Consider the following 23,671-nt stretch of genomic DNA (forward strand, 5'->3'; position numbering starts at 1 on the left):
TCCTTTCTATAATAGGGTGACCAGAACTGCACACAGTATTCCAAGTGTGGCCGTACCAATGTCTTGTACAACTTCAACAAGACGTCCCAACTCCTGTATTCAATGTTCTGACCAATGAAACCAAGCATGCCGAATGCCTTCTTCACCACCCTGTCCACCTGCGACTCCACCTTCAAGGAGATATGAACCTGTACTCTTAGATCTTTTTGTTCTATAACTCTCCCCAACGCCATACCATTAACTGAGTAGGTCCTGGCCTGATTCGATCTGCCAAAATGCATCACCTCACATTTATCTAAATTAAACTCCATCTGCCATTTGTCGGCCCACTGGCCTAATTGATCAAGATCCCGTTGCAATCCTAGATAACCTTCTTCACTATCCACTGTGCCACCAATCTTGGTGTCATCTGCAAACTTACTAACCATGCCTCCTAAATTCTCATCCAAATCATTAATATAAATCACAAATAACAGTGGACCCAGCACCGATCCCTGAGGCACACCACTGGTCACAGGCCTCCAGTTTGAAAAACAACCCTCTACAAGCACCCTCTGTCTTCCAGCCAATTTTGAATCCAATTGGCAACCTCACCCTGGATCCCGTGAGCTTTAACCTTCTGCAACAACCTACCATGCGGTACCTTGTCAAAGGCTTTGCTAAAGTCCATGTAGACAACGTCTACTGCACTGCCCTCATCTACCTTCTTGGTCACCCCCTCAAAAAACTCAAATCAAATTTGTGAGACATGATTTTCCACGCACAAAGCTATGCTGACTGCCCCGAATCAGTCCTTGCCTCTCTAAATGCTTGTAGATCCTGTCTCTCAGAATACCTTCTAGCAACTTACCTACTACAGACGTTAGGCTCACCGGTCTGTAGTTCCCAGGCCTTTCCCTGCTGCCCTTCTTAACCAAGGGCACAACATTCGCTACTCTCCAATCTTCAGGCACCTCACCTGTGGCTGCCGATGATTCAAATATCTCTGTTAGGGGACCCGCAATTTCCTCCCTAGCCTCCCACAACATCCTGGGATACATTTCATCAGGTCCCGGGGATTTATCTACCTTGATGCGCTTTAAGACTTCCAGTACCTCCTCCTCTGTAATATGCACACTTCTCAAGACATCACTATTTATTTCCCTTAGTTTCCTAACATCCATGCCTTTCTCCACCGTGAATACCGATGAGAAATATTCATTCAGGATCTCACCCAACTCTTGTGGCTCTGCACATAGATGTCCTTGTTGATCCTTAAGAGGCCCTACTCTGTCCCTAGTTACTCTTTTTCCCTTTATGTATCTGTAGAAGCTCTTTGGATTCTCCTTTGCATTATTTGCCAAAGCAATTTCATGTCCCCTTTTTGCCCTCCTGATTTCCCTCATAACTCTATTTCGACAATCTCTATACTCTTCAAGGGATTCACTTGATCCCAGTTGTTTATGTACGTCATATGCCTCCTTCTTCTTTTTGACCAGAGTCTCAATATCTCTAGTCATCCAGGGTTCCCTACTTCTACCTGCCTTGCCCTTCACTCTAAAGGGAATGTGCTTACCCTGAACCCTGGTTAACACATTTTTAAAAGCCTCCCATTTACCAGCCGTCCCTTCGCCTGCCAAAAGTCTCCCCCAATCTACCTCTGAAAGTTCCTGTCTGATACCATCAAAATTGGCCTTGCCCCAATTAAGAATTTTAACTCTTGGGCCAGATCTATCATTCTCCATAGCTATCTTAAAACTAATGGAGTTATGGTCACTTGTCCCAAAGTGATCCCTCACTAACACTTCTGTCACTTGCCCTTCCTTATTTCCCAAGACGAGGTCAAGTTTTGCCCCCTCTCTAGTCGGTCCATCCACATACTGAATGAGAAATTCCTCCTGAATACACTCAACAAATTTCCCTCCATCCAAGCCCCTAATGCTATGGCTGTCCCAGTCAATGTTGGGAAAGTTAAATTCCCCTACTATTACCACCCTATTTTTCTTGCAGCTGTCTGTAATCTCCTTACATATTTGCTCCTCAATTTCCCGCTGACTATTTGGGTGCCTGTAGTAGTCCTATCAAGGTGATCTCTCCCTTCTTATTTTTCAGTTCCACCCATATAGACTCAGTGGGCGAACCCTCGGATATATCCCCTCTAAGTACTGCCGTGATGTTCTCCCTAATCAAAAACGCCACTCCCCCTCAAAGAACAAAGAACAAAGAAATGTACAGCACAGGAACAGGCCCTTCGGCCCTCCAAGCCCGTGCCGACCATACTGCCCGACTAAACTACAATCTTCTACACTTCCTGGGTCCGTATCCTTCTATTCCCATCCTATTCATATATTTGTCAAGATGCCCCTTAAATGTCCCTATCGTCCCTGCCTCCACTACCTCCTCCGGTAGTGAGTTCCAGGCACCCACTACCCTCTGCGTAAAAAGTCAGCCATCTGCATATTAATCAGCCATCCCCGGGAACAATTGCTACAAATTAGCAACTCAAAGCCGACCCAGACCTTTCGGCGCCAGCAGGGGCTAACACAACTCCTCTCTTACCTCCTGTTCTATCCTTTCTATAGCATCTGTACCCCGGAACATTGAGCTGCCAGTCCTGCCCCTCCCTTAGCCATGTTTCAGTCATAGCTATAATATCCCAGTCCCATGTGCCCATCCATGCCCTGAGTTCATCCACTTTGCCCGTCAGGCCCCTTGCATTGAAATAAATGCAGTTTAATGTAGACTTTCCCTGCTCTCTGCCCTGCTTTACACACACTCCCTTCCTGCCTTTTGTTTCCGTCCCCACTGACTTCCTACATCGGTTCCCATCCCCCTGCCACATTAGTCTAAACCCTCCCCAACTGCACTAGCAAATTAACCCCCGAGAACATTGGTTCCGGTCCCACTCAGATGTCCCACTATCTGGTAGCGATCGCTGGAGTAAAACTTACAGTTTCTTGTAGAAGGGTCTCGAAGGTTGCGAGCAGGAAGAGAAGGGTCGAGTTGAACTTGGCCCCTATTCTTATAGTCCCCAGGGGCTTCCCGCCTCTCGGGGCGGACCTTGTACCTGGTTCCAAGTGATTGGACTTGGTCCCAATACTTGGTTCGATATGCTTCAATAATGGGGCGATTCCTTGATCGGGGGGTGGTCGTTTACCTTTCTTTGTGTTAGCCCCTGCTGGCGCCGAAAGGTCTGGGTCGGCTTTGAGTTGCTAATTTGTAGCAATTGTTCCCGGGGATGGCTGATTAATATGCAGATGGCTGGGTTGTTGTGATGTTGATGGCTGCAGGTGTCGGTCTGGACTGACTTCCCCAGAGGCGAATACACTGTTTTACCTGCAGCTGTCCGTTTGAGTCCTGTTGGCTGATTTTCCCATCAGCCTCTGCCGTTCGCCATTTTAGATCGGGGTTTGACCATTCTAATCGGGAGTCAGCCATTTTACATGGCTACATTCCCTCCTTGTGATCCTAACGCGAAGCGTGAAGGATCACATTAATTTGTTACTTTCCATTCCCTAACTGGGGTGGGGGACACACCTCCTACATGGCCTCTGCTCTGACCCTAGCTATGCACAAAAAATTTGACCTAACAATTCTAAGGGCGCTATGTCAGACAGCGACATGCATTCCAAAATAACAAACTTGGAACCTCTAACTTATCCTTATCACACTACACTCGCTAAACATTCCATTATTCTATCTTCCTCTAACATACAACAAACTCACAACATTTCATATAATCTTTCCTGGCTTGGCAGTCAAGCTCAGGATCATACAATGTTTTTCATGAAAGGTTTTGTACATCTCTTTATTTACAGCAATAAGGCAAGTGAATGCACTTTATTGTTTTATTATAGATCGCGGGGGTCGGGGGACTGGTCCTAACCGAATATAGGGGATCTGATCCGATATACCGGGGTTCGAGCACGGTACGCTCTCCTTCTCCATTTACGTAGGCGCATAGTCTGCACTACACAGCAGAGTATCGCCAACGCTAACAGTGCTTCGATCACGTAGGACAGGGAGTACCAGGTCATGAACCTGGCACACCAGGAAGATGCAGTGTCGCTGGTGACTTGGCTTTGGGTACTGCGGGGCAGTGAAACATTAACGGCTGGGAGGTTTGAAGTCATGGGGTTCACGTTCACGCGCAACCAAATGTCCAGAAGCACAAGGGTGATCCACTTGAAGGAAGTCCTCATGGCTGTTCTCGGTCCTTTTCTTTCTTTTTGTTCTTTGTTTTCTCCGGTCCTGGAGCTTCTGGAGTTCTGTAGAAACAAGCATAGTATCTATGACTATCTTTGTTTAATATTGGTATGCTAGTGTCTGTCCTTTGATGCCAATTATTCCCTTATAATTGGTCACGATGTGTGACTCCCTCATTTTTTTTTTCAATAACAAATTTTAGGACACGGCACACTTCCTAATGACGGACCAGTGCTGATTTACCATCCAAATGTTGCAGGATGTAAATAGCAGATGGCGGGCAACCTAAAGGTTCCCTAAACAAACTAAAAACTTTTTGAAATGAAAAATGTCAAATGAGGTGCGTATGGGCCGCGACGGGTAAGATTTGGATGGAGTCCCCAGGTAGGACGGCTACCAATGCCGTATCTCCCCTACCCGAGCGTGATTGACCAGCGGGGGGGTCCCCAGGCAGGGCGGGTCTCACGCCATTTCTCCACTGCCTGAGCAACCGACAAGAGCGGGCAAAAATGTAGTCATCGTGGTGGGGCTGCCATAGTGGTTCTATCCCTTGAACCAGAGGAGCAGTTACGATCGGGAGTCTGATACCCGAACAAGATTCAGCTGAAAAGCTAGTTCCACTGAACGAGCGTGTGATCTGTTGACCAGGTATCTGCAGATAAGTTGGTTCTGCTGAACAAGCGGCTGGAAAAAAATTCTCCTGTCGGACGAACAACACAAAACAAACGTACGAACAACATAAAACATCCTGCAGGTTCCATCAGGAAGGACAACACTTTTCCCAAGCGTTTCCTTTAACCATCATGTGGACACCTCAGTTCTCTGTTGCGAACAGGGTCGTAAAGGGGTTGGCGGTTTGGGAGTCAGACCCGAGGTCGTCACCTTCTCCCTGGTGCCAAACTCTGGAGTGGATTGGGGCTGAAAGGGCTGCTTGGTGTGAGCTGGGGTTGCTTTCGTCGTTGTGGATGAGTCTGTAGGAGTTGTCGCGGTGCCAATGAGTTGTGTCGAGTTGTGTGGGGACAAAGTCGGGGTCGTCCGTGTGGTTCGGTGGTGGGATTTATTTAGAAAAGTGATCAGGAGGGATCACTTGGATCGGAGTCGGAGTCGCTGGGTGTGGGTCCGGTTGCATGGGGATAGTAGGGCGGCGTGCTGTGGCTATCGTCCGAGTCACAGTCACTGTCTCTGCTGCTGCAGTCTGTGGGCGTTCCGGGGCGGAGTGTATATTTCAGGGGTGGAGTCGAGGTCGAGTCCGTGGCTGGGCTGGACGTGGTGGGGGTTGGTCGGGTTACATTGGCTGTGGGCGGGGTGTGGTCTGCTGCGTCAAGCATGATGTGGTGTGCGTGATTCGACTGTGTTCCATAAACCTTTAACTGGTTTATATGAAACCACGCAGTCTTACCATTCGGGTACTTTATTTTGTAAACGGATGGGCTTACTTTATCCGCAATGGAATACGGAACCGAGTATTTTGGTGACAGGAATGTGCTGGGGTTATATACAGACAGCATCACTTGCTGGCCGATATCGTACTCCGTTACATGCACTGCCTTATCAAAACAAACCTTGCTCTGTTTCTTTTTGGTGCCCAATTTAACTGCGGCTGCTAACTGAGCCGTTTTTACATTCGCAACTAATTGCTCCACGGCTTTCTCGTGTGTGAGGGCCGTTACTTCAGGGCTCGTCAGGTCTAAACCTATCAAGTACTCTGTCCCTTTCATGGGGCGTCCGGTCATGAGAGTGTGTGGGGTGTAACCTGTGGAGGTGGAAACAGTGATACGCAAAAACATCAGCGCAAAAGGGAGGACTGAGTCCCAAGTGATGTTATTCTGCTGGACTATTTTTCGGAGGGTGGTTTTTAGGGTCCGATTCATGCGCTCCACTATACCACTCGACTGTGGGTGGTACGAAATGTGGGATTTTTGGGTGATGCCAAATATCGTGAGGACGTTCTGCATGACACGTCCTGTAAAGTGAGAACCTTGGTCCGATTCAATGCTGCGGGGGAGTCCCCATCTTGTAAAGATGTGGTGGGTTAGAATCTTGGCTGTGGTTTTCGCGGTGTTGGTGCGGGCTGGAAATGCTTGCACCCATTTTGTGAATGTGTCGATGACCACCAGAACATATTTATAGCCATTCCTGCAAGGGGGCAATGGACCTATAAAATCAATCTGGAGGTTAGTCCAGGGGCCGTTAACTGGTCGGGTGTGGCTGAGTTGGGCCTTTTTGGCATATCTGTCGGGGTTATTCTGCGCACTGATAAGGCAATTCTCAATGTAATGGCTTACATCTTCCTTGAGATTAGGCCACCAACAAAGCTGTTTGAGGTGGGCTGTAGTGGAATCGATTCCCTGATGTCCATGACCATCATGGAACAAACAGATCAATTGGTTCCTGTCCTGTTCAGGAACTACATAAAGGGTGTCCGTTAACACCACACCGTCATGTGTGGTCAGTGTATTTCTGAACCTCTCGTAGGAGGCTGGATACTTTCCTTTAACAATCTCCGCGAGATTGCTGTCCTGCTTCTGGGCCTCTACCAGATCCTCTATTCTAGTCTGTGTGACCTGAACTGCACTCACTGGCGCGCTTTCGGGGTTTCCAAAAATACCCATGTCTGGAACCTGCTTTAGCCAGTGCGTCAGCTTTTACATTTCCAGGGGGGGAGGAACGATGGTGGCTGCGGACTTTTATGATCCCAAACGTCCTGTTCTGGGCTTTTCCTAAAATATGGCGGAGTAATGGGGCTGAGGGGAGGGGTTTCCCATCTGCGGAAACAAATCCTCTTGCTTCCCACAGGGGCAGAAATTCTGTAAGGCTGTTACAGACATAGAGGCTGTCCGAGTATATGTCTGCTGGGCTGGGGAAGGAATCTGGGTGGTCTACTATGTACGCGATGGCCGCAAGCTCTGCTGCCTGCGCGCCTAAGTGTCAAGGTAGTTTTAACGCTAATTCCTCGAGGGCGCGTCCCTGCGCGTCCTCAACATAGATCCCGCAACCTGTTATGCGTTGCCCATCTAAGACTGTGGAATATCCATCCACATAAATCTTAATGGGTTCACACGTGTCCGTGTGCGGGGGGGCTCGGAGATGAATTTCCTATCTTTCTGGGGGGGTGTTTTTGCTATAAAGGGGCCTGTGTTGTGGTGTGGAGAGATGATCTCACATTCATGGGGGGTTCCGGGGTACTGCAAATTGTCGGCTAAGTATGTGTGTGTCTTTGTCCTTTTTACTGTGATGTCCCGTCCCTGCAAGAGAAGGGTCCTTCTAGCTGCGCGTATTTGGCTGATGGTACCGTCCTTGTGTCGTCCGTCCAGTAAAAGTTGGGTGGGGGGCGGTGTTCGGTCAGAATGGTGATGGGGTTCAGTCCGGTAATATAGGAAAAGTACTGGACTGCCCAGAAAACTGCGAGCAGGTGCCTCTCACAGGCTGAAAATCCCTGCTCCACAGCATCTAAAAGTCGGGAGGCGTAAGCTACGGGTCTTAGCTGGTCGTGCCGTTCCTGCAGGAGCACGGCTGAAAGGGTGCGGTCTGTGGTCGCTACCTCTATGGCGAAAGGGGAAAGCGGGTCTGGAACTTGTAGTGCGGGGGCGGCTATGAGTGCCTGTTTTAACGAGTCCACAGCATCCGTATGCTGCGGAAGCCATTCCCAGGGGGCTCCTTTCTTTAGGAGGTCTGAGAGGGGCGCTGCCTTGCTGGCGAAACCGTCAATGTGGTTTCGGCAGTAGCCAACCAGTCCTAAAAACGACCGGAGAGCTGAAACGTTCTGGGGAAGGGGCAATTTAGCGATCGAGTCAATTCTTTTATGCTCGATCTCGCGTTTACGTGCGTGATAATTGTTCCCAAATATACCACTTTTTCTTCCAAAATCTGGGCCTTTTTGGGGTTGACTTTACAACCAATGGAATGTAATAATTCCAGGAGTTCGGACAGAAGCTCAATGTGCTCTTCCTTAGTGTCTGTCTGCAGTAGTAGATCATCTACATACTGTACCAGACATTCGGGGCGAGAAAATTTCCCTAGTCCATTTGCCAGCTGTCGGTGGAAGATGGAGGGGGAGTTGTGGAAGCCTTGTGGCAGGCATGTCCACGTGTACTGCTGCACTTTAAAGGTGAAGGCAAATTTATACTGGCACGCCTTTGCCAATGGAATGGACCAGAATCCATTACTGATGTCCAAAACCATGAAGTAGCGGGAATGGAGTCCCTGCTTGAGCATGGTCTCAGGACTTGTTGCTACAGTGGGGGCTGCTGCAGGGGTGACTTTATTGAGTTCCCGATAATCAATGGTCAGGCGCCATGATCCGTCGGGCTTTCTTACTGGCCAAATCGGGGCATTATTAGTAGAGGCTACTGATCTTAGGACGCCCTGCTCTAATAAGCTCTCTATAACTTTTAGGATTTCTCCCTCTGCTTCTAGGGGGAATCCGTACTGTTTTTGGGGCTAGGGTCCGGTCCTGTTACTTGTACGGAGCCAGTCATCCGTCCACAGTAGTGAACTCGCCAACATTGAGGGCATTTAAAAGTTTATTGGATAAACATATGGATGATAATGGCATAGTGTAGGTTAGATGGCTTTTGTTTCGGTGCAACATCGTGGGCCGAAGGGCCTGTACTGCGCTGTATTGTTCTATGTTCTATGTTCACAGTCGTGCTTGTGGGTCGCGAATGCTGCCCTGTACTTTTGCAGGACTGCCCTGACCTGCTTGTCCGTGCTAAGCGTGGTCGGGTTGAACCAAAATTCACCTACTGCGCTACTTTTGTTCATGTAGTCCCTTATGTTGAGCGTTGTGGGGGCTCTAGCGGATTTTGCCATCTTCCAGACACACTGGTTGACCGGATCGAAGGATAGGTGGTGGGAATTCATAAAGTCGATTCCCAGAATGTGTTCTGCTGTGTGGGGCAGGTCTACTAAAACTACGGAGTGTTTTGTGGTTATGTTACCAATTTGAATCGGTACAGGGGCTGTGATGTGTCCCTGCTGTGAGTGGCCTGTAAAGCCGCTGAGGGTGATAGTGGCTGTAGTGGGCCACATGCCTTTTTGGAATAGGGCGGAGGAATTTTGGTGGTGCGGGACCCTCCTGTGTCCCAAAGAAATTCGATAGGCTGTCCCCAAATTTTCACTGCGACTACGGGTCGTCCTGACCTACCCCAAAGTGTGTCGCAGACCCAACTGGGGGAGCCCGTACACAGTCAGTCCGTTCCAGTCAAGTCCGTCTGATCCGAACGGGCGCTAACGCTATGGATGGGCTCTGTCTTTTTCTTAATCAGAGTGCCTGTCTGTTGGGCTCTCTGTGGCTTTTTGGGGCCATTGCACTCTTTCGCGAAATGTCCCAACTGTACGCAGTTGTAACATTCTTGTGACTTTGTTGGGGGGGGGGCTGTTCTTTCCCTCATTTACCCAGGCGGGGTTGTGATGGGTTGCTTTTACTGCCTGCATGTCTGCGGCAGCTTGCTTTTCCTCTGTGGTTTTAGCTGTGGGTTTACTCTGGACAGACTGCTCCCAAACGCGGGACAATCTTTTAACCACCCACTTCTCATTATGGGCCTCTTCTGAGGGATCATAACTAGTACAGGCATTCTGTCCTGCCTCTGTGGCATGGGAGATAAGGGTGCGGGTCCATTTGGCCATATAATCTAGGGACAAATGGGCACGGTCTACGTCTCCAAAAACGGCTGCGAAGTGAATCCACAGGCGTCCTGCGAACGCTATGGGGTGTTCAGACTTCTTCTGCCTACACTTATTGAGGCCATCTACGGGGTCACCCCGGTTATGCCCGATCGCATCCAGGATCGCGGTATGCATTTCTGCAAGGGTGCCTCCTCCTACGTTCTGTGGGTCGGGAAGGGCTGCTGCTACCGATGGATCCAAACTTAGAACCATGAGCTTTACATGCTCTCTCTCATCCAGGCCGTACATGGTCGCCTGATGTTTGATGGTGGCAAAGAAATGGTGGGGGTCTGCGGCGGGGAGGAACGGTGTGATCTTTGCACACGCGTCCCGTAATTGGGTCACTGTGAGGGGGGTGGAATATAGAAATTCCTCCTCGTCCGATGTGGCTGTGCGGTGGGTGGTTACAGGGTTCATTGGAGCCTGAACTACCTGCTGTGTGGGGGGTTTGGGGTGCTTTTCTCCTTTGGGGCTTTCCCTGCGCACATGTTCCCTGAACATATCTCTGCGCTGTTTCTTGTAACTCTTCCCAATCAGGGCCGTCTTCCTGGTCTAACTTTTCCCCAAAGGTTTCCTGAAATCCTTTCTGGACAGAAAGCAGTGATTGCAGGTCTGCAATCTGCTTTCGGCACTTTGCATGATCTATTGTGCTCTGTCTTTGTTCTGTAGCGTGGAGCGCTCTCAAGGCTGCCTTGAGGTCACTACATTGATTCTGTAGCGTCTCCACCTGCTTTTCTGTTTCTTTCCTTACCAGGACTGCACGCTGCGTGTCCTGATAAGCCTTTTCGTATTGCGATTGGAAACTGCTTAAATGCGCCAGACAAGACTGGTGACCCCGTTTGGCGTCAGCCACCTCTTCATCCTTTGCTGCTAATTTCCTTCTTAACTCTAAATTCTCTTTCTCAACCTCGCATACATCGACTTTACTCATCCGATGTATGCCCTCTACTTCTTTGCGGAGCGTCTTGACGACCTCCTCTGTGCCTCGCAATTGTGCCACAGGACACGATTGCCATCGGCTTGCGAGCTTTCGCTAAGCTCTTTTTATGTATCTCACTCATGTTCTCCCACCAAGTATGCCCTATACTTCCGGGACCTGATTCGTTATTATCGCAGAAATCATTCCACAGGGGCCATCCTTTGCCCTCGAGATATTTCCGGATTTCCTCTTCCCAAATGGGACACTGTCCCACTCTACTGCTGCTGGTCGCTGCGACCGCAAATTCCTCGGGGTTCATGAGGGGCTGCATTGCCTGCATGGCCATCTTTCCTATCCGCTTGCTTCATTTAAATTTGGAACAGGGGGCTAAGGTGGTGTCGTAGATGCGGGCACGGCTTGCGCGAATTTCCGAAAATACAGACTTCCGACAGTTTTGACGCAACAAAAATCTATCAGTTTTACCTTATAGCCCTGTTAGTTACGCATGCCTGCACACACTTCTGAATTATGACCATTAATCAGAACCGCTTGAACACTTGTGGTTTTCTGTTTCCAATTGGATTCCAATTCAAAATTTCTTGGGTTCTCCCGGAGTGGTTTTCCACTTCTAGATCGGGTCCCGTCAGGATGTCGCCAAAATGTTGCTCGTTTTAGCCTTATTTTACTTATTCTTATTCTGTCACCTTTGCTCATGAGTCGCCAGGTATCTTTCTGATACCGCCACGTGGTTCAAGTCTAGGTAATGATTAATAATACAACACACCGCTTAGTAAGAGTTAAATCAACAATCATTTATTATATACAGCAATTAATACTTATACAATAATCCTACTTGTAGACTACTACCTACCACTAAAGGCCAATATTTAACTTTGGAAATGGCCCACCAGGTCAGGGAAACGAATAGTCTTTCGAATTGGTTCTGAGCCTGCGGGATTCAAAAGCTGGTACAAGTCGATAGTCAAGAGCGCCTATCTGGTAGCGATCGCTGGAGTAAAACTTCAATATGCTCCGATACTGGGGCGATTCCTTGATCGGGGGGTGGTCGTTTATCTTTCTTTGTGTCAGCACCTGCTGGCGCCAAAAGGTCTGGGTCGGCTTTGAGTTGCTAATTTGTAGCAATTGTTCCCGGGGATGGCTGATTAATATGCAGATGGCTGGGTTGTGATGTTGATGGCTGCAGGTATCAGTCTGTCTGGATTCCCCCAGAGGCGAATACACTGTTTTACCTGCAGCTGTCCGTTTGAGTCCTGTTGGCTGATTTTCCCATCAGCCTCTTCTGTTCGCCATTTTAGATCGGGGTTTGACCATTCTAATCGGGAGTCAGCCATTTTACATGGCTACAGAAGTCACAGCTCGATCTCTGGGGTACCAATTGTTAGCCCTCCTCCAGATCCTTTTAACTTTCTCATTCCACACATTGACTTTTAGCTGCAAATTCACGACTATGGTCAGATCCTTAGATAGATCCCTACAGTGCAGAAAGAAGCTCTTCAGCCCATCGAGTCTGCACCGACCAAGCTCACTCACTTGCCCTATCCCAATAACCCCTTAATCTACACATTTTTTTTTTTTTATAAACACTAAGGAGCAATTTAGCATGGCCAATCCACCTAATCTGCACATCTTTGGACTGTGGGAGGAAACCGGAGCACCCGGAGGAAACCCACGCAGACACGGGGAGAAAGTGCAGACTCCACAGTCACCCGAGGTTGGAATTGAATCCGGGACCCTGGAGCTGTGAGGCAGCAGTGCTAACCACTGTGCCACCGTGACGCAGATTGCTAACCACTGTGCCGCTCACGGTTCTTAATTTTTTGCTATTAATGAACACCACCAATGCCCACATCTCCCCCCATTCCTCAAACCTCTGCAATCCCCACATCGCCCCTCAACACTAACCAATCACACCTCTCCTCCTCCCCCCCCCCCCCCCATTTGACAGATTGGGAGCCCAGCCGATATTAGACACGAAAGAGAAAACGCTGGAAAATCTCAGCAAGTCTGGCAGCATCTGTAGGGAGAGAAAAGAGCGAACGTTTCCAGTCCGATGACTCTTTGTCAAATTATATTAGACAGATGACTGCCCACTTCAACAGGGACCATACATCTGTATTTTCTGGATATGCCCTAAATACCTGCCTCATTGGACAATGTCTGATAACAAAGTTAGAAATGGAACCTTCTGCATGCTTAATCATTCTGTTAAAACATGAGAGAGAGCTTGAACCCGTCTTTACCCAGAAACTTATCAACCCCAGATATTTGGGATGCCACTCACTTCTCACTCTCTCCTAACCATTTGGACATCAGGTCAGATGAAGACACAGAGAAGAATGTGGAGTTATTGGCCTCTGTTGCTACAGCTTTGGCCAGGTAGGATTTTCCTGTACCAGGCGGGCCAAAGAGCAAGATTCCACGCCAAGGAGTTCGTTTACCTACAAAAATAAAAAGACCATAAAATGCCAATTGGCTCAGTCCAGTTCCAGCAGTTTAACGGGATTGTGACAGATTTAATAAAGATTCTGCCACGCTCAGAGACAGGAGTAAGGAACATGGTTGTGATCTGTTCAGATTGCAAAATATATATATTTTTTCTTTTCTGTTTTTAAATTTAGAGTACCCAATTACTTTTTCCAACTAAGGGGCAATTTTAGCCTTCTGAAAATCTAAATAGGGGCTGGTTGAGCACAGTGGGCTAAACAGCTGGCTTGTAATGCAGAACAATGCCAGCAGCTCGGTTCAATTCCTGCCCCGGCCTCCCCGAACAGGCGCCGGCATCTGGCGACAAAGGGCTTTTCACAGTAACTTCATTGAAGCCTACTTGTGACAATAAGCGATTATTATTATTAAATCACATCCACCGGTTCTCCCTGGTCAACTCTACTAGCTACATCTTCAAAGAATTCCAATAGATTCGTCAAACATGACAAACTGCTTGGCAGACAGGAGGCAAAGAGTGCGAATAAATGGATCCTTTTCCGATTGGCAGGCAGTGACTAGTGGGGTACTGTAGGGATCTGTGCCAGGACCCCATCTGTTCACATTATATATCAATGATTTGGACAAAGGAACTAAATGTATTATCGCCACATTTGCAGATGATACAAGGTTGGGTGGGAGGGTGAGCTGTGAGGACGATACAGAGATGCTTCAGTGGGATTTGGACAGGCTGAGTGAGTGGGCACATGCATGGCAGATGCAGTATAATGTGGATAATGTGAGGTTATCCACTTCGGTAGCAAAAATAGGAAAGATTATTTGAATGGGTGTAAATTGAGAGAGGCGGATACTCAGCGAGATCTTGGTGTCCTCGTGCATCAGTCGCTGAAAGTAAGCGCGCAGGTACAGCGGGCAGTAAAGAAGGTAAATGGTATGTTGGCCTTCATAGCGAGAGGATTGGAGTATAGGAATAGAGATGTTTATTGCAATTGTATAGGGTATTGGTGAGGCCACACCTTGAGTATTGTGAGCAGTTTTGGTGTTCTTATGAAAGAAATGAAATCGCTTGTCACGAGTAGGCTTCAATGAAGTTATTGTGAAAAGCCCCTAGTCGCCACATTCCGGCACCTGTTCGGGGAGGCTGGTACGGGAATTGAACCGTGCTGCTGACCTGCCTTGGTCTGCTTTCAAAGCCAGCGATTTAGCCCAGTGTGCTAAACCAGCCATGATCATAATGAGGAAGGATGTTCTTGCTATGGAGGGAGTGCAGCGAAGGTTTACCAGGCTGATTCCAGAGATGGAGAGACTGTTATATGAGGAGAGACTAAGTGGGTTAGGATTATATTCATTGGAGTTTAGAAGAGTGAGAGGGGATGCCATAGAAACTACATAATTCTAACAGGATTAGACAGGCTAGATTCAGAAAGAATGTTCCTGATGGTGGGGGAGTCCAGGACTAGGGGCCATATTTTAAGGATATGGGATAAACCTTCTGCACCCAGAGAGTGGTGAATCTGTGGAATTGACTACCACAGAAAGTAGCTGAGGCTAAAACATTGTGTGATTTCAAGAAGGAATTCGATAAAGCTCTTGGGGCTAAAGGGATCGAGGGATATGAGGGGGAAGGCGAGATCAAGGTATTGAACTTGATGATCAGCCATGATCATAATGAATGGTGGAGCAGGCTGGAGGGGCCGAATGGCCTCCTCCTGCTTTTATTTTCTATGTATGTTTCTCCTTTGTTAAAAAAAAAGGCCTTTATCGTGAAGAGTAAAGTTTAGCTGCTGGTTACTTCACACACATCACTGTAAGGTAGCCTGGAGCTGCCTGAAAATTTCCTCTACGCTTTTAATAATCACTCTCAAAGCCCATTTTTCAGACTTTTCCTCTGATTCTCTTCTTCATGCCTATCCATTTTCAACAGCCTACACTTGGGGACTTTCAAAAAAGAAAGTTTAACGGTATATAAATTCAAGTTGATTTGGTATTATCGCAAGCTGCAATTCTCTCCATGGTCAAATAGTTTCATGACATTTCATTGATTCACACAGGATGGCCACCTGGGTTGCAAACAAACATGGGGCTCTACCTCAGACGAAGAACAAAGACAAGTACAGCACAGGAACAGGCCCTTCGGCCCTCCAAGCCTGTGCCGACCATGCTGCCCGTGTAAACTAAAATCTTCTGCACTTCCGGGGTCCATATCCCTCTATTCCCATCCAATTCATGTATTTGTCAAGATGCCCCTTAAACGTCACTATCATCCCTGCTTCCACCTCCTCCTCCAGCAGCGAGTTCCAGGCACCCACAACCCTCTGTGTAAAAAAAACTTGCCTCGTACATCTCCTCGAAACCTATGCCCCCTAGTAATTGACCCCTCTAACCTGGGAAAAAGCCTCTGACTATCCACTCTGTCTATGCCCCTCATAATTTTGTAGACCTCTAGCAAGTCGCCCCTCAACCTCCTTCGTTTCAGTGAGAACAAACCGAGTTTATTCAACCGCTCCTCATAGCTGATGCCCTCCATACCAGGCAACATTCTGGTAAATCTCTTCTGCACCCTCTCTAAAGCCTCCACATCCTTCTGGTAGTGTGGCGACCAGAATTGAACACTATACTCCAAGTGTGGCCTAACTAAGGTTCTATACAGCTGCAACATGACTTGCCAATTCTTATACTCAATGCCCCGGCCAATGAAGGCAAGCATGGCGTATGCCTTCTTGACTACCTTCTCCACCTGTGTTGCCCCTTTCAGTGACCTGTGGACCTGTACTCCTAGATCTCTCTGACTTTCAATACTCTTGAGGGTTCTACCATTCACTGTATATTCCCTACCTGCATTAGACCTTCCAAAATGCATGACCTCACATTTGTCCGGATTAAACTCCATCTGCCATCTCTCCGCCCAAGTCTCCAAACAATCTAAATCCTGCTGTATCCTGTGACAGTCCTCATCGCTATCCACAATTCCACCAACCTTTGTGTTGTCTGCAAACTTACTAATCAGACCAGTTATATTTTCCACCAAATCAGCAAAGGTCCCAACACTGATCCCTGCGGAACACCACTGGTCACAGCCCTCCAATCAGAAAAGCACCCTTCCATTGCTACTCTCTGCCTTCTATGACCTAGTCAATTCTGTATCCATCTTGCCAGCTCACCCCTGATCCCGTGTGACTTCACCTTTTGTACCAGTCTACCATGAGGGACCTTGTCAAAGGCCTTACTGAAGTCCATATAGACAACATCCACTGCCCTACCTGCATCAATCATCTTTGTGACCTCCTCGAAAAACTCTATCATTGACCATGTCGTCAAGTAGAGAAGACATCAGAAACGCACAAACTGAAAACTTATACAGGGACTAAGTGCTGAGATCGGAAGAAATGCCTGACAAGAACCTCAAGATATAAAAACATACCAGTGAATAGATGAGGGAACTTGATGGGTAAAATGACAGCTTCCTTCAAAGCTTCTTTTGCTACTTCCAATCCTGCCACATCATTCCATCGCACATTGGGCTTCTCCATCACAATAGCACCTACAATGGAACAGGAATGTTGACAATGGAAGTACAAAGTCCAAAATACTCTATATTGGAAAAGTTCAACATCTTTTTAAATATGAATATTTAGCTAGCCATGTTAGTTTCAATGAGACGATTCATGCATAGCCCGATTATCAACTCCACCCTAATCAACTTAGATGATGTTAAGAACAAAAGAACTAGGAGCAGGAGTAGGCCATCTGGCCCCTCGAGCCTGCTCCGCCATTCAATGAAATCATGGCTGATCTTTTGTGGACTCAGCTCCACTCACCCACCCACTCACCATAACCTTGTATTCCTTTACTGTTCCAAAATCTATCTTTGCTTTAGAAGCATTCATTGAGGCCGTCTCAACTGCTTTCACTGGGTAGGGGATTCCACAGATTCACAACCCTTTAGGTGAAGAAGTTCCTCCTAAGCTCAGTCCTAAATCTGCTCCCCCTTATTTTGAAGCTATGCCCTATTTCCAGTTTCACCCGCCAGTGGAAACAACCCCCCTGCTTCTATCCTTTCTATTCCCTTCATAATTTTATATGTTTAAGATCCCCCCCGCATTCTTCTAAATTCCAATCAGTACAGTCCCAGTCTACTCAGTCTCTCCTCATCAACTAATCCTCTCAACTCTGGAATCAACATAGTGAATCTCCTCCGCACCGCCTCCTGTGCCAGTACGTCCTTTCTCAGGTAAGGAGACCAAAACTGTACACAGTACTCCAGGTGTGTCCTCACCAGCACCCTATACAGCTGCAACAAAACCTCCCTGTTTTTAAACTCCATCCCTCTAGCAATGAAAGACAAAATTCCATTTGCCTTAATTACCTGCTGCACCTGCAAAACAACTTTTTGCGATTCATGCTGAGATTAAAGCACATTTGTTGCCGAAACCTTTAGGAACCTACATTCAAAAGGATCTCAAATGTGATTACCAGGTGGGTGAAATGCTTAAGAGAGCAAATTGAAGACTTCACATTCTAAGTCTTCCCAAGCATCTCCATCTGACCTATCCACTGTATTAAAAGTTACATAGACTTGTTGTTGAATACGCAGTGTCTCTTTGGAATGCTGAACTTATTAAAGAGCATGTGAACAAGTTTGAAAGCAATCGGAAACAAGCAGAAACTGATCCTATGTAATGCGTACCAAAGGTATTCTGACACAACACTGAATACGTGTCCCTTGCTGAAAGAGGGAAAAATTCTGGTTTGGACTTCATGAGGAAACTCTTGAATAGCACCTCTCAACACCACTGTCCCCGATCACAACCACCTCTCAACACCACTGTCCCCGATCACAACCACCTCTCAACACCACTGTCCCCGATCACAACCACCTCCCAACACCACTGTCCCTGATCACAACCACCTCCCAACACCACTGTCGCTGATCACACCCACATCCCAACACCACTGTCCCTGATCACAACCACCTCCCAACACCACTGTCCCTGATCACAACCACCTCCCAACACCACTGTCCCCGATCACAATCACCTCCCAACACCACTGTCCCTGATCACAACCACCTCCCAACACCACTGTCCCCGATCACACCCACCTCCCAACACCACTGTCCCCGATCACAATCACCTCCCAACACCACTGTCCCCGATCACAATCACCTCCCAACACCACTGTCCCCGATCACACCCACCTCCCAACACCACTGTCCCTGATCACAATCACCTCCCAACACCACTGTCCCCGATCATAACCACCTCCCAACACCACTGCCCCCGATCACACCCACCTCCCAACACCACTGTCCCCGATCACCTCCCAACACCACTGTCCCCGATCACACCCACCTCCCAACACCACTGTCCCCGATCACAATCACCTCTTAACACCACTGTCCCTGATCACAACCACCTCCCAACACCACTGTCCCTGATCACAACCACCTCCCAACACCACTGTCCCCGATCACAATCACCTCCCAACACCACTGTCCCCGATCACAATCACCTCCCAACACCACTGTCCCCGATCACAATCACCTCCCAACACCACTGTCCCCGATCACACCCACCTCCCAACACCACTGTCCCCGATCACACCCACCTCCTAACACCACTGTCCCCGATCACAACCACCTCCCAACACCACTGTCCCTGATCACAACCACCTCCCAACACCACTGTCCCCGATCACAATCACCTCCCAACACCACTGTCCCCGATCACAACCACCTCCCAACACCACTGTCCCTGATCACAACCACCTCCCAACACCACTGTCCCCGATCACAATCACCTCCCAACACCACTGTCCCTGATCACAACCACCTCCCAACACCACTGTCCCCGATCACAATCACCTCCCAACACCACTGTCCCCGATCACAATCACCTCCCAACACCACTGTCCCCGATCACACCCACCTCCCAACACCACTGTCCCCGATCACACCAACCTCCCAACACCACTGTCCCCGATCACAACCACCTCCCAACACCACTATCCCTGATCACAACCACCTCCCAACACCACTGTCCCCGATCACACCCACCTCCCAACACCACTGTCCCCGATCACAATCACCTCCCAACACCACTGTCCCCGATCACAATCACCTCCCAACACCACTGTCCCTGATCACACCCAGCTCCCAACACCACTGTCCCTGATCACAACCACCTCCCAACACCACTGTCCCTAATCACAATCACCTCCCAACACCACTGTCCCTGATCACAACCACCTCCCAACACCACTGTCCCTGATCACAACCACCTCCCAACACCACTGTCCCTGATCACAATCACCTCCCAACACCACTGTCCCTGATCACAACCACCTCCCAACACCACTGTCCCTGATCACAACCACCTCCCAACACCACTGTCCCTGATCACAACCACCTCCCAACACCACTGTCCCTGATCACAACCACACAATAGGAATTGTAGAATGGAATTAAGAAGAAAAGACACCATTCTGTAAATAAGATATAGAATTAATGAATTCCTAAGAAACAACCCTATCCCTTACTGTATGAAACTGAAATAATACGCTAATGACTGAGAATTTAATGAGCTTAACCTGATAGCATTTGATCTACGGGCTTTAATATAATATGCAGACCATTAGCTTTTAGCCTGTAAATTAGAGAGGCCTGCATTTTCCAACATATTGTAAGTATGTGTACTGAAATATTCATAACTGTACAATCCTTATATTTTATACTTTACTTTTATCTTAACCATTGTCTGTAACCATGTTATGAATCATGATTACTTGCATCATCAGCATAAAGCTGCCATGACAATTGTTCAATAAAACAATTATCTATGTTGAATGAAGCGAAATAAATACTATCAGAATGCAGGTCGCAACCTGATAAACCAGCATAAGCTTTGTTCCACAGGGAACAGACCACATGCAATGATTTGTAAAATTATTCGGATGCAGAGAGTTGTTCCAAGAGCTAGTTCCATTGTGAAGGCTATCCCTCCAGTGTAGCACTGAGGGAGAGGAGCGTTGCACTACCAACGGTGTCATCTTTTGGATGAAATGTTAAACAGAGGCTCCGGCGCTATAAAAATTAATTTTCCTCTTTATGCATCAACAAAAGATTAAGATGAGTAAAATATTGTTTCATTGGACTCATGTGCAGGGCTGTTATATTATTAATTAGGTTTGTTTGAGTGCTTGCCGCTCAAGAGATCTGTTTGGAGGAGGTACAGTACAACGCAGTACAGGCCCTTCGGCCCTCGATGAAGTAGGCAGTCACTGGAACTTTGGATCGCAATTCAAACATAATTGAACCTACCACCTCAGTGCCCATCTCTCCCAAGTTCAATTTGAATCCTCAGTCTGGCTATCACCCTGCTCCCAGACCTGACAGAGCCCTGGCCAAAATTATAACTTGCATGTCACTGGACCTATGGTCAATAAAGCGTGCCCTGGTCTTTGTACTGTCCAACATTATTAACCAGACCTATCCATCTCCCCTCTGCTTCCAATCCCATCAATCCTGTCACATTCTCACCATCCCAGGATCCAATCTAGGCCTCCTCCTCTTCATCATCTTCACACCGGTAGCAACATCATTCAAAGACACAATGTCAAAATTCCACATGTACTAACAACCTCCACCTTGACTGCCATGCTGCTTGCCTGACATCAAATCCTGGATGAGTCATTGTTTTCAGTCCCTTCCACAAATTCCATCGCCTCGCCTCTGATTGCATCCTCGTCCCTGACCACTGTCTGAAGCTAAACCGAACTCAAGACTGTTCAAATCCTTGGCATCCTATATGGCCCTGAGCTAACCTTTTGGCTACATATTCTCTCCATCATCCTTCTTCACCTGTGCTTTTCCTTATTTGCTGCTGAAACCATGATCTGTACTTTCCAAACGTGACTGTAGCAATTCTCTGCTGATTAGTCTCTCAGCTTGCACCATCGATAAACTTTTAATTCTGCTCCCCGTATCCTAACTCTCACCAAGTCCTAGTTATCCATAACCTCTGTGTCCATAAGACCAAAATTGAGCTCAGAGGTCAATTCAACCTCTGTTAGAGTCCAGCAACAGACTCCAGCAATGCCTGCAATTTAAGTTTCCTCCACGTGGTCTCACTCACCCATCAGCTGCTCCTGCAGTTTCTTCTTCTCTGGATTTTCTCCCTCACTGTCACTGTCGCTCCTGGGAGAGAAATGAAAACAGAAATTGGAGCAGCTTCACAGGTGATACTAATGCAGGAAAAACGGCCCTTGCAAAATACATCTCATTATTCATCATAACCATTTAAATTATCACTTTCCCATAACTTCTTCAAATAATCCTTCTCCTTGGGGAAACATTTCACCTGGAATTCCGATTTTACTCCCAACTAACTCGCTTTAACTTGTGGTCACTCCTCATCCACTTCTGAAAATGCACGTGGCCCTCCTCCCCTCCGGCAATCCATGTCTGCATTCCCTTCTCTCCCAGCACTGCAATGCCACCCCAGCAAGTTACCGCTCCCATGCCGGTAAAGCATGCGACTATCTCTCTTATCAGCCACGCATGTGCCGTAATCCCGGATTCTCCCCAAATCAGCGGCCCCCATCCATACCCCTTGTCATTTTGCTGTGTTTCTTTCACTGGCTTCTTGCCACGTTTCTCTTTGTTTTTTAAATATTCCTTCAGTTTTTCTGCTCTGTCCAGGTACTGAACACACTTGGCTCGAATACTCTCCTTTGCCTTCTCGCCATGAGCCTCATCTGCAATGAAAACAGTGGAATATCTTCATTACAGTTGCCCTCAGATGGGGAACTGCCTCCAGCATCTCAGGAGAGGGTCTTTGTTATGGGTCACCAGGAAACACTTCCAGCATGTACAGGTGGCATCACTAGCACGGTATGCCACATTACCCAGTCCCTGAATATCCAATGATATGCCAGCGGGGGGAGATCCAGTCCCCATCCAATGTTTACACACTCTCATATCAATGTAGAGCATCCAGGAGTAGCAACCTGAATCTTGTTTCCCTAATTCAGGTGTTTGAACAATGATCAGGAGCAAGAGCCCGAGTTTATTTCCCCGCTCCCTAACCCAGGAGCCTGAACTGTGAGGAGCAAGAACGCTGGCTGATTCTCTGTGCTCTCTTACCCACTCGTGCTGAGATTCAATGTAACGCCCACTGATTCCCAATTTGAGATCTACTAATTCAGCACAGGTCAAGTATTACACCTGAAATGTGAGAGCGGTAGTGACTCTGCAATTGGTGTCAACTGGGTCAAAATTGGAACTCTCTTCCTAACAGCACTGTGGGTGTACCTACACCAGATGGACTGCAGCAGTTCAAGGCAGGAGCTCACCACCATCTTCTGAAGGGCAATCAGGAATGGATGCAAATACTGGGCTTCCCAGTGACATTCATATGTCGGGAAATAATAAAAGATCCAAAGAGCATGAATTCAAATCCCACCATTGGCATTCTGAGAATTTGAATTCAGATAGAAAAAAATCTGGAAATAAAAAGCTGGTAACCCACTGGTTTACTAATGTCCTTGACACTGGAGAACTCTCACATTTAATAGCATGCAAGAAATACTCCACCGCATGCTGATACAGCCTCAATGCCTCTTCATAATTCTTTGCCTTGTCCTCTTCTGTGGCTTTAGTTACAAGGTCAATCGCTTTCTGAAATAGTTAAAAATAAGACAAATAAATGTCCAGTTTTCTCCCGGGAAAGGAGAAATAACAAACAATCAGATCATTCTCACTTCACCTGTGGTGTTATTCCATCATTTTCCATATAAACCTGCCACTCTTTGAATTAATATCCTCCAAGCACCTTACAATTTAGGTACATCCTAACAGGTCTGGGGAAGTCAGTAGTTTGGTCGATGTATAAAATGATGCACTAATGTTAATCGCCAAAAGACAAACAAGTTCAGTTTATATAATGCCCCAAGATGCTTCACATGAGCATTGAACAAAATAGGACACTAAACACAAGGTCAGATGGCCAAATATTTTGATCAAAGGGGCAGGTTTTAAGGTGTCTCAGAGGAGGAAAGAGAGAGAAAGAGTTGGAGAGAGTGGTCTAGAGCATGAAACCGAGGCAACTGAAAGCACAACCACCAAATGTGGACAATTAAATAGAGGTGCGAGAAATCGTAAAGGGCTGTAAAACCGTACAAAGATAGACAGATAGAACATAGAACATAGAACAATACAGCGCAGTACAGGCCCTTCGGCCCACGATGTTGCACCGAAACAAAAGCCATCCAACCTACACTATGCCATTATCATCCATATGTTTATCCAATAAACTTTTAAATGCCCTCAATGTTGGCGAGTTCACCACTGTAGCAGGTAGGGCATTCCACGGCCTCACTGCTCTTTGCGTAAAGAACCTACCTCTGACCTCTGTCCTATATCTATTACCCCTCAGTTTA

At 47.5% G+C, this 23,671-nt stretch overlaps 1 protein-coding gene across 1 annotated transcript in view; it reads right to left on the reverse strand.

The window, feature by feature from the left end:
• Nucleotides 1-22,916, reverse strand: part of LOC140384781 (vacuolar protein sorting-associated protein 4A) — a gene marked incomplete at its 5' end in the record, with an annotated part of 42,714 nt that extends 19,798 nt beyond the window's left edge. Inside the window, 5 exons of the mRNA XM_072466774.1 lie at nt 13,074-13,230; nt 16,656-16,775; nt 21,367-21,428; nt 21,841-21,988; nt 22,799-22,916. Coding sequence (XP_072322875.1) covers nt 13,074-13,230; nt 16,656-16,775; nt 21,367-21,428; nt 21,841-21,988; nt 22,799-22,916 — 605 coding nt within the window. The remainder of the gene's footprint in view (nt 1-13,073; nt 13,231-16,655; nt 16,776-21,366; nt 21,429-21,840; nt 21,989-22,798) is intronic.
• Nucleotides 22,917-23,671: the final 755 nt, after the last annotated feature.

The sequence above is a fragment of the Scyliorhinus torazame genome, chromosome 10 (genome assembly GCF_047496885.1).
Source record: "Scyliorhinus torazame isolate Kashiwa2021f chromosome 10, sScyTor2.1, whole genome shotgun sequence".
NCBI classification, from domain to species: domain Eukaryota; kingdom Metazoa; phylum Chordata; class Chondrichthyes; order Carcharhiniformes; family Scyliorhinidae; genus Scyliorhinus; species Scyliorhinus torazame.